General features: G+C 42.3%; 1 protein-coding gene across 1 annotated transcript in view; it reads left to right on the top strand.

The window, feature by feature from the left end:
* Nucleotides 1–1,183: 1,183 nt before the first annotated feature.
* The window catches only part of MAML1 (mastermind like transcriptional coactivator 1), a 41,366-nt gene continuing 31,244 nt past the window's right edge, over nucleotides 1,184–11,305 (top strand). Inside the window, exon 1 of the mRNA XM_032464893.1 lies at nucleotides 1,184–1,797. Within this exon, the coding sequence (XP_032320784.1) occupies nucleotides 1,477–1,797 (321 nt within the window). The 5' untranslated portion in view covers nucleotides 1,184–1,476. The remainder of the gene's footprint in view (nucleotides 1,798–11,305) is intronic.

Genomic DNA, 11,305 nt, shown 5'->3' with positions numbered 1-11,305 from the left:
TCCAGTCTAATTCAGTGTAGGCTTTGCCTCCTTTTCCTGCTGGAATGGGGTTCAGTAGTTTCAGTTGTATAACAGGGATAGCGGCTCAGAAAAGGGCGGGGTAATTTGTAGATAATATTCTTTGAGGTTTGGGGGAACCATTGAACTTTTAAATTTTTATTAGAAAATCTTTGTTCAAAATCAGACTCCATCTTTTGCATATTCTTACATATTTCAGGGATATTTTTGAAAGTTGGACCAGAACTTTTTTTACGCAGGATTAGGCTTTTGAATTGCTTACTGAAGAGAAGTACACAAAGCGTACCGCCCCTAGTTACTGTTACCTTTTCTATTAGAAAAGAAATAATTTAATTCTGGTGTAAAATTTGACTTCGAAGAATGGTAACAGCCAGGACCGTGTTTACCGCACTCATGGGATAAGCACTTCCTTGCCTTAGCGGGCCACTTGAATTTTTTGTTTTGACTACCTTTGTATAAAAACAAATACTATTTGAATGAGGACTCAGTTTGTTTTCTTCTGATTTTAAAATAAAACATCTTCATTGACCTAGTAAACAGTTACTGTCACAAATACCAGCGCTCTTGTTGGCGATGGCTGTCACTGTGCAGCTCTTGGCACCTGTTTAACTTCCCAGCAGTCAGGGTGCCAGCACCCGTTCCTAAAACCTCTTGGCCCAGCACAGGCTCCGTAACTCAGTAGCGCCAGAGGAAAGCACTCCAGCTCGGCCCTGCACGACTCCGGCCGGCTGTGCCACCAAACGTGAGCAATGAGGTCGGAGAACAGCTGACGCCGGAACAGCGGGGCGCCTCCGGAGCTCGTCAGGGCCGAGTTAAAGGCGCTGTAGAAGACGACGGGGAGGCGCCGCCGGGCCCGGCGGCCGCCCGGGGCTGCGCACTGCCACCGCCCGCTTCCCTCCGCGGACCCGGAAGAGCCGGCCCGCGTGAGGCGGCGGCGCCGAGAGCCGGCTCCGGTCGGTCACGCTGGGATCGGGGCCCAGGCCTGAAGCCCGCCCAGCCGCTCCCCCCGCCTCTCACTTGAGTTCCTTTTAAACTCCGCACGGGAGCCCCAGCGCGCCCTCTGCGTGTTCGCCCCCGCCCCTCGGGCGGCCCGCTCCTACTCCTCCGATTGGCTGCAGTCCCTGTTCGTCAGCCTTGACGCCGGGGTCGCCTGCCGGGGCCCCGCCCTCTTCCGAGAGCCCTGAAAACAATTTTAAGATGGCGGCGGCGGCGGCGCGGAAAACAATGGGGCCGGGGCGGCGGGGCCAGGCCGAGGCCTGAGGTGGGCAGCGAGCGCCTGCCCAGGCTGGGCCGAGCAGGGCCAGAGGAAGACCCGCCGCCGCGCGCGAGCCCGCTCCGCAGCTCGCGGGGCCATGGCGTGGCCGTGAGGCGGCCGGGCCGCCGGCGGGGAGCGGAGTCCGCAGTGCCGGCCGGCCCCGAGAGGCCCGCCTCGGGCCCGGCCCGTGCAGCCCGCGGCCCATGGTGCTGCCCACCTGTCCGATGGCGGAGTTCGCGCTGCCGCGGCACAGCGCCGTCATGGAGCGCCTCCGCCGGCGCATCGAGCTGTGCCGGCGCCACCACAGCACCTGCGAGGCCCGCTACGAGGCCGTCTCGCCCGAGCGCCTGGAGCTCGAGCGCCAGCACACCTTCGCCCTGCACCAGCGCTGCATCCAGGCCAAGGCCAAGCGCGCCGGCAAGCACCGGCAGCCGCCCGCGCCGGCCCCGGCCCCGGCCCCGGCGCCCGCCCCGGCCCCGCGCCTCGACGCCGCCGACGGCCCCGAGCACGGCCGCCCCGTCGCGGTGAGTAGGGCTCGGGGAGAAGCCCCGTCCCCGGAGACGCTGCCCCGACGCCGCCCGGGGTCCCCTGAGCCGTCCTCCTCGGGTCTGGCTAACTTGTCAGGGACGGAGCGCTTGTCATCTGCGGGGGATGGCTCGGCGGCGTTACTTTGGGAAAACATGACCTAAGGACCTTACATGAAGGGCTGGGAAGGCTGGCGGACCATCGTGAAAGGTTTTCCTTCCAGACTCGATTCCGAAATTTTGAGAGCTTTATTTTTAGAACAGGCAGGCGTTAAAATTGCCTGTGATGGTGGCCTCATTTATTCCGCAAACGTCCATTGGGTCCTTGCACTTTGCAGAGTCAGAGCTGTAAATATGGAAGTAAGACGGGCTCCAGTTGACCAAATCCAACTGTTCTGAATGGAAAATCCTAGAATTTTTGGAAATCTTAGTGAAGGCATGGTACTGCTCATTGAGTGGTACGAAGGTATTCTTTGTTAAGGCAACCCTGAAATTTGTGAACTTGTGATTCCAGCAGTATTTTTGACAATTCCAGTTTTAATTATAAGCTTGTTTAAAGTCTCTGATGATGTCCGAGTGTGTTTTGGGTAGATATCCGGGAAACTTGTTGGTTAGAGATTTTCCTCCCTGAAACTGATGGGGGTTTTTTTGTTGTTGTTTTCTTGGTAGTTTAAAGTTTAGAACACATGTTATCGACTTAATTGGTTTTGTGTGTTGTTTAATTCATGCTTTCATTACCTCTCACCTGGGCTATTGGAGTATCTTCCCTAACTAGTCTAGGCATTTAGTCTTTTTCTCCCTCTAAATGCTATGTCCCTCACAGGTCCTATGCACCGGTTGAATTATTTTCCTTATTCACTCTGACACTAGCCTGGGCTGCTGGACATTTCATTGTTTATTGTTATCAAGTCTCATATAGTCAAGTCTTCTTGTCCTCACAGTTTTCATCTGTAAACTGAGGGTGTGTTTGGCTTCTTATCCTCTAGGATTCTTATAAGACTCAAAAGAAATGAATGTGGATGTGAAAATATTTCATAAATGAAAAGGCTGCCTGCAGGACCCTCTCCCCATTCACCTTTCAGAACCCTGCTACCCTTCAGGTCCAGCTCATCTTTCTCTTTGACGCTAGTTTCTGACCACCCTACCCCCCAGCAGTTAGAATCTCCTTTGTCAAAACCTTTAGGAAATGTATTGTCTGTGATATTTATTTTAAGAACATAGTCACATACTACTTAAGGTCATGTCTTGCCAACTAGATTGTAACCCCTGGGAGACAGGGAGGGGTTTGACTCAGTCAAAGGAAAGACTGAGTTGTGGGTGTCATTCCAATTAACTAATGAAAGCCCATGAAAAATCTTAGTTTTACACACAAATAGTTGCCTTGAACACTCCCTAGAAAGTATATTAGTAGTGATTCAAATTGTTTATAGAGAGCAAGAATTTAGACTCTCTGTAATATTTTTATCCTAAACTATTCAAGAGAAATTGGGCATGCTGTTTGAAGAAAAATTAATTGTGTGTGTGTCAGAACTCGAGTCTGGCCTGTCAGTCATTCCTTTGGGTGTCGGAGCCTGATCAGGTGTGCCATGTTATGTTGATGTCTTATCACGTTAGACCTTGACCCTTGGATTTCATGAGTTTAAACTTTAGAATGGAAGTGCTCTTCCCCCTCCCTACTAGGAAGAGGGACCCTTTTCACTTCAGTCTCCAAGTGATTCTAGGTGAGCCCTTTGGCCTTTGGAGTGGGGTCTTAAGAACGGGAGATCAGTGTCACTAAGAACACAGCGGCATTTTCTGTTTTGGTGGTTCCTTCAGTTCCAAGGGGGAGAGAGTCCTTGCCTTCCTAGATAGGATTTTGACTTGGAGAGAGGGCACAGCTTTGCCCAGAGAGATGAAGGGGAGAAACTGCTTCTTGGTCATTGTTATTTTGGACAGTTCTATGTATGTATTTGAGTTAATTAATATTCCTTACATAAGGAATACTATTATTTTTTCCCAAATGTTCTATAAAACTCATAGACAGCTGTTTTATAGACAAAGTTACCATGAGCAAACCATTGGTACAACTGAAAAGGGATCAAATCAAATTTACTAACAGAGTTCACCTTCTGGTTATTTTTTTCCCTTAGGATATTCCACCGCAGCTAAGTCTACTTTGCTAGAGTTGAATCAAAAACAGGGCATCAGACTTTTTTTCTACCCTAGTTGTCAGAGAATGACCCTATTAGGGTTTCTTCATACTATGTGTACTCATAAACCAAATAGTAGTTTTCTAATGATAGTTGTAATTGACTTCTTTTTATTAGGGATGCCAGATTGTAGAGAATTATACAAACATTCATTCTGTCATTGAAATAGTCTTCTACAATAGCTTGAACATTTTCTTTCAGTAAAATGCTATAAAGGTTTATGCCACGTCCCCTTATCACACTTTGGCTGCTTACTCCTTAAGTAGTTGTGATAGTCTCTGAAGAAATTTGACAGTTGCTTGCCACCCATTCATGGACGTTACCTTCCCTGCTTAGTTCAGGCAAGCAGAAGTTCTCTTGCTCTCTTTCTAACTTTTATCTGTACATAATTTAAAATTTAGAGAAAAGCCACACAAACAGTACAAAGATCATCTGCATACCCTCCACTTAGATTCCACCCATTGTCATCATCATGACCCATTTACTTTATCATTTGCACACATGCTCTCTTTCTCTCCTCACTAGCTCTCTCTCCCTGAAACCTTTGTTCTCTAAACCACCTGTGGGGGCACTGCACACATGGCTCTGGGTACCTATTTGCAGTAGGTACCCCCGACACCCTAGTGTGTACCTCCTAAGAGTTAAGAAAGTTGTGCAAAATTTTAATAATGATTAATGACCAAACTTACATAAGAATCATGCAAATAACATTATTTTCTGGGAATAAATATTGCTGGACATAGAACAGATGATGTAGTATAATCATGTGGGGTCATTTTAGAGAAAAGGTCACTGATGTGGTTTTAGGATCCCTTTATTCCGTATAACATTTGGGACCTGTTCCTAGCACCCTCTTTCTTTTTTTGTCTTCAGTTATCTCCTTTCCCACTGGGTCCTTCCCTTCAGCTTGAAAACATAAGCAAATATTCTCCTTCCTTTTGTCTTTTCTCACCCTCAGAATAGTATTCCATCTTCTTCCTTCCCTTTGCCCTTTCCACTGCACTTCCCATTTGCTCATTAGCCCATTGTAATCTGCCTTCTACCTCTTCTACTTTTCTGAAGCTGCCCCCTTAAAGAACACCAAAGATGGAATTGCCAAATTCATTGGCTTCTTAGTCATCATTCTTCTTGACTTCCTCCTTAAGACTGTTCTCTTAGGTTCTACTCTCTCCTGATTTTCTTTCCAGCTTTAAATATTTGAGTGCCTACTGTGGGCCAGAGCATATTTGGTCACTAGGGATGCAGAAGTGAACAAGACAAATTAAAACTCTGCTCTCATGGAGAGAGAGCAATAATTTTTAAAATTAATGTTTCATAATGCTAAGAAATAATTTAAAGAGTTATGTGATACTGAGTGATTTACAGTAGCAACTTTAGGTAGGACACTCTGTCTTAATTTGACCTGAATGACAGAAGGTTATCATTTAGCTGAAAATTTCAGAAAAGAACGTTCCAGTTAGACAGCACCCCAGGGTCTGAGGTGAGAGCCTTCCGAGCTTGCATGAAGGACGGAAAGGAGGTCAGTGTGGCCAGAGCAGCCTGGCAGGTAGACAGCTGGTATGAGAGGTGGGTAAGCAAAGATCAGATCAGGTGCAGCAGGAAGCAGTAGCAGGGCTTTAAGCAGCAACACGACATGACCTAACTTATTTTTTAAAGGCCATTCTGGTGGTAGATGAAGGATGCCTGGGATTGGTCTGGGTAAGAGTGGATGCAGTTAGGTCTTTTGCTGAGGTCTAGGCTGGGGCTGGTGATCGTAGTACAGATGGAGAGGAAGAGATGGTCCTGGACAGTTTCTGAAGGCAGAAGTGACAGCTTGGTGATGAGTTAGATGGGATGGTTGGGGGAAGTATGGGAGGAGTTGAGGGGAATTCTGAGTTTTTTGGCTTGAGAAACTTTCTTTACACACTTTTTAAATATTAATATTCCCCAGCCAACTATATCCTCTGCTTTATTTTTACTCAATTTTCTTTTCCTGGGTTGATGTCATTGATTCTTTCATGGCTTTGTCTGTCACCCATAGTAATAAGGTGCTGTATCTCCAGATCAGTCTTCCAAGGTTCAAATCCAACTGTCTACTGGACATTTCCACTTTGATTTCCCACATGGCCAAAAGGGACTCTCCCTTTTTCCTGCTAATCTTGTATTTGGAGTATTTTCCCTAGTCCAGTCATCCAGAGTAGAAACTTGAGACTTACCCACTCCTTTCCTTCACTTCCAGCTTTAAGTTGGTCATTTGTCCAGCCAACATTGAGCTTCTGCTGGGAACTGGGAACTGTGGTGCCAGACCTATGTCACACAGCCTAATGGAGTGTGGATGGTAAACAGGTCATTGCAAAGCCCTGCTGAGGGCTGCAAAGCCTGTGGGAACATTGGGAAAGGGGTGCCCCTTGGGTGAAGTTTGGAAGACTTTAAAGACTTGGCTTTTAAAATGGGTCTTAATATTTTGCCAGGTGTTTCCCCAAAGGGTGTTCCATGAAACTAATTTCATGGGCTACTAAAACAGTTCTGGAGTTGAAGAAATTTGAGTGACACTGGGATAAATAAATTTTTTAAGTTTCCTTTATTTAGGACATTTTCAAGCATTTAATGTGCTAATACGCATGTGGATTTGCGCTCTTATCAGGGAGCATCTAATAGGACTTTGATTCCTTTGGGAAATAAAGCAAAAGCATAAAATTATGACAGTAATTCTTTTAATTTGGGACTTAAAGTGCTAGAGGCTGGAAGATAAAGCTGGAAAGGTAGGAGTCATATCATGAAAAGCTTTATGTCTGATACTTGGACTAAATAATTTTGAGACATTGTGAACCCTCTTACACATTTTTATGTCTGCATCTAAAACTTTTCATGCTAAATTTTTAAGCTTATCAAAAATTATAATGCATTCATTCTGTTGATCAATTGTATACTGTTACCATAAGTCAATTTATTAAGTGAAATATGTGAGATACGAAACTTATTAATACAGAGCTTTACAAGTGCTACAAATGTTTAATATGAATCAGCTATTTTAAACAGAGACAAGAAAAAGGGCAAAAAATGCTATTTATAGTTGTGGAGGTTGTAACTTCCAGAAAATTATAAATATTAACATTTAAAAATAAAATGGTTGGATCAATTTTTAAAATGTACCCAGTGCAATCTGAATACCTTAGTGACAAGCTTGCATCAACCATTTAAAGAATGCTTTTCTTTAACAGAAATTTTAAGTGTTTCCTTTTTCTCCTGGAACTTGCATTTCTTTTACATTTGCCTTATGTAATTTTATTCCAACATAATGAGTGCTTGAAAATCTTTATTTGATCACTCTGGCATGTTTCTCTGCAACAAAAACAGGTATAAAAATTGAAATTAAAAGCTTTTCAATTTACTGTGGTCATAAAGCTCTCTGCATATTTTAGCTCTTTTTAAAGTTGATTTATACAGAAGAATATGTGTAGCATTTATAAGTTTATGTATGTTACATATATTTTTTATTTCAATAAGTTGAGTTATAGTAAATTAGTATGCAGCAAATCAACAAATGCATTATACATTTTTATAAATATTGAGCAAAAAGTATAAGTTTATTAGAAATGCCTCCCTTATTGAGGTGGCTGAGGCTTTTTCCTCCTCAGTTTGTTCGTGTAACCGTGGATGAATATTGTTGACAAAAGGGCAGCTCTTCATTCTGTTCCTGTTGTTTTGTTTTTATAAATTTAAATTTCAAATCCTTGTTCACATAAATAAGTATAAAGGAAAGGAATAAGTTTAATTATAACAATGTTACTCAATTTTTTGAAATTTGAGTTGTATGCCTAAAATCACAGTGATATGTATCATCAAAAATTAGGAAACTATATTCAATATCTTGTAGTAACCTATAATGAAAAAGAATATGAAAAGGAATATATGTATGTATATATATGACCGAAACATTTTGCTGTACACCAGAAATTGACACAACACTGTAAACTGACTATACGTCAGTAAACTGCATGATCAAAAAAAATTACTAATTAGCTGACAACTTGGTTAGGTACATTTTCAATTTTATTAAAAGAGAATTAGAAACCTGACTTACAAAAGGATAACCTAGTCTAGTCATTAGTCATTCATTTTCTCAATTACCAAGAAATGTAACACAAAATCTTTACCAAATCTTATCAGTTGATTATTGATTATACCTGTTATTCCTTCACTTAGAAGGACTTTGTTTAACCTAATATACTCAAAATTGGTTGGGAAAATCAAAACACTATTCATTTCAATATACCTATGCCAATACAGTATTTTTTGATAAAATACTTCTATCTTCTTTAGATATATTTTCATCAAAATCTTAGAGCTGTGACTGTAGCTTGTTTAATGTATAGCAAATGTCTGCCAGGTAAAAGCATTTTAGCAATTGGCAAAATCAGTTTTCATTGTCAAATTAATCAGCTTTCTGTCAGAAAAAATTTGACTTCAGTTTTCAAATACCCGCAGTAATGTACATCCCCATGACTAACATCTCACTTTTGAATTCTAACGGAGAGTGTTCAAGAGTATGGAGCCTTCTCATGAGTTCTGTTGCCTGCATCAAGGACACTGCATTGCCTTCATGTATCTGACCCATATTCTCTGCTCTCTCAGGGAGCACTCTTTTCAAAGAGCTATACGTTGTTTATTTCGTTGAGGATGGTAGAATGATGTCTTTATTTATTTTTCTTTACATTTTTTTATTGAGTTATAGTCACTTTACAATGTTGTCAAATTCCAGTGTAGAGCACAATTTTTCAGTTATACATGAACATACATATATTCATTGTCACATTTTTTTTCGCTGTTACCACAAGATCTTGTATATATTTCCCTGTGATACACAGTATAGTCTTGTTTATCTAGTCTACATTTTGAAATCCCAGTCTGCCCCTCCCCCCCCCACCCCCTTGGCAACCACAAGTTTGTATTCTATGTCTATGAGTCTGTTTCTGTTTTGTACTTATGGGTTTTTTTGTTTTTGTTTTTGTTTTTGTTTTTGTTTTTGTTTTTGTTTTTGTTTTTGTTTTTGTTTTAAGATTCCACATATGAGCGATCTCATATGGTATTTTTCTTTCTCTTTCTGGCTTACTTCACTTAGAATGACATTCTCCAGGAACATCCATGTTGCTGCAGACGGTGTTATGTTGTCGGTTTTTTATAGCTGAGTAGTATTCCATTGTATAAATGTACCACATCTTCTTTATCCAGTCATCTGCTGATGGACATTTAGGCTGTTTCCATGTCTTGGCTATTGTAAATAGTGCTGCTATGAACATTGGGGTGTAGGTGTCTTTTTGAAGTAGGGTTCCTTCTGGATATATGCCCAGGAGCGGGACTCCTGGGTCATATGGTAAGTCTATTCCTAGTCTCTTGAGGAATCTCCATACTGTTTTCCACAGCGGCTGCACCAAACTGCATTCCCACCAGCAGTATAGGAGGGCTCCCTTTTCTCCACAGCCTCTCCAGCATTTGTCATTTGTGGACTTTTGAACGATGGCCATTCTGACTGGTGTGAGGTGATACCTCATTGTAGTTTTGATTTGCATTTCTCTGATAATTAGTGATACTGAGCATTTTTTCATGTGCCTATTGATCATTTGTATTTCTTCCTTGGAGAATTGCTAGAATGACGTCTTTAAATGAAGAATATTACCACTCCTGCTACCCACTCTGTGCTATATCTGAATTCAGAGCATCCCAACTTGCAGGCCAAACTTTGGCAATTGAGGTGCCCGAGTCCCCTAAGTCAATAAAGAACTACTGCCCAGCAGAGCAGCAGACGAGACCGTGGTACACGGTGAACACGTGGAGCAGCATGTCATTGGGATGGCGTCCAGCACCATGGGAATGAAGCCCATGTGCAGCACTCCAAGACCCCACAAATACTGTGAATGTGGTTCTTTGAAAATGGCCTAATGTGTCTTGGTGTCTTAATGTGTACGCCTTTCCCTGGTCTCATAGTGTCTGATGCTTGCTCACCATTCAGAACTCTGCTCATGTGTCATCTCCTTTAAGACCTCTTCCCTAAGTCCCTCCTAGCCAGACGAGGTGCTTAACCTCTGTCAGAACAACCGGACTGAGCTTTAATTGGTGTGTTTGCTGCTCTCCATTAGACTGAGAGCAACCTAAGAGCAAGACCAATAGTCTAGCGCCATACATGCCACATATTTGGCACTCAGCAAGCATCTGTGGAATGAGTATTAATGATATTGTGCAAGGAGTTCTGAATTGGGAGTCAGAAGTTGTGTGTTTTTCAGCTGGGATCGTTTCAGAGGTGGAGTTGGCAGAGATAAGAGAGTAGGCCCTGTTCTATACTGCCATGTTCATTGCAACTTTGCTCACAATAGCCAAGAGGTGGAAGCACTCTAAGTTTCCATCAGCAGATGAATGAAGAAAATATGCTGTATACATACATAGGACTATTGCTCAGCCTTAAACAGGAAAGAAATTGTGTCACATGTTAAAACATGGATGAACCTTGAGGACATTATGCTAAGTGAAATAAGCCAATTGCAAAAAGACAAATACTGTGTGATGCCACTTACCTGAGGTATCTAAAATCATCAAACTTCTTAGAAACACAAGGTAGAATGGTAATTGCCAGGGGCTGGAGGGAAAGGGAGAGGGGGACTCATTCAATGGATCACTTTTTCACTTTTGCAGGATGAAAAGTCCTAGAGATTTGTTGCACAACAGTGTGCATATAGTTAACGCTACTATACTGTACACATAAACATAGTTAAGGCAGTACATTTTATGGTATGGGTTTTTTACCGCAAATTTTTAAAAATTAGGAGATCAAAACTATGATTTTTCCAAACCACATGCCCCCCAAATTTTCTAGCAATTATAAAGGCTTCTTAATAGAGACATATCAATGATATTAGAAAGACTAATTTTAAAGTCAGTCAAAAAAAGATGTGATAGATGCTATGATTTTCTGCCTAAATATAAAACAAGGAAAAATTTTATATTTATGTATCTCCCTTCTTGTATAGTATCTTTATTACTGTACAGGTATGAATAAAGTATGCTAATGTAAGCAGAAAGGAGAAGAGACAGTAGGCCTTGTGTCTCAGGGAAGGAGGATGCTGCTGATAAGCAGAAGGAAGATAGTTCAATATTTGCATGCAGGTGAGATAAAGCTAGTTATGGGCCAGGTCAAAAATCTGAACGCAGTGACGATTTTGGCCTAAAGTAGTTGTATGGTTTAAGGCATGACACTCTCTGCTCCAACTTCCTCATTGTTAAAAGGTGTTAAGAGGGAAAAATATTTAAGAGACCAAAGATTGTAAACTGTGTAGAAAAATTTTACC

This window comes from Camelus ferus, chromosome 22 (assembly GCF_009834535.1).
Source record: "Camelus ferus isolate YT-003-E chromosome 22, BCGSAC_Cfer_1.0, whole genome shotgun sequence".
NCBI classification, from domain to species: domain Eukaryota; kingdom Metazoa; phylum Chordata; class Mammalia; order Artiodactyla; family Camelidae; genus Camelus; species Camelus ferus.
Note: the sequence above shows the minus strand (reverse complement) of the source record. Positions and strands in the feature narration are given on the sequence as shown.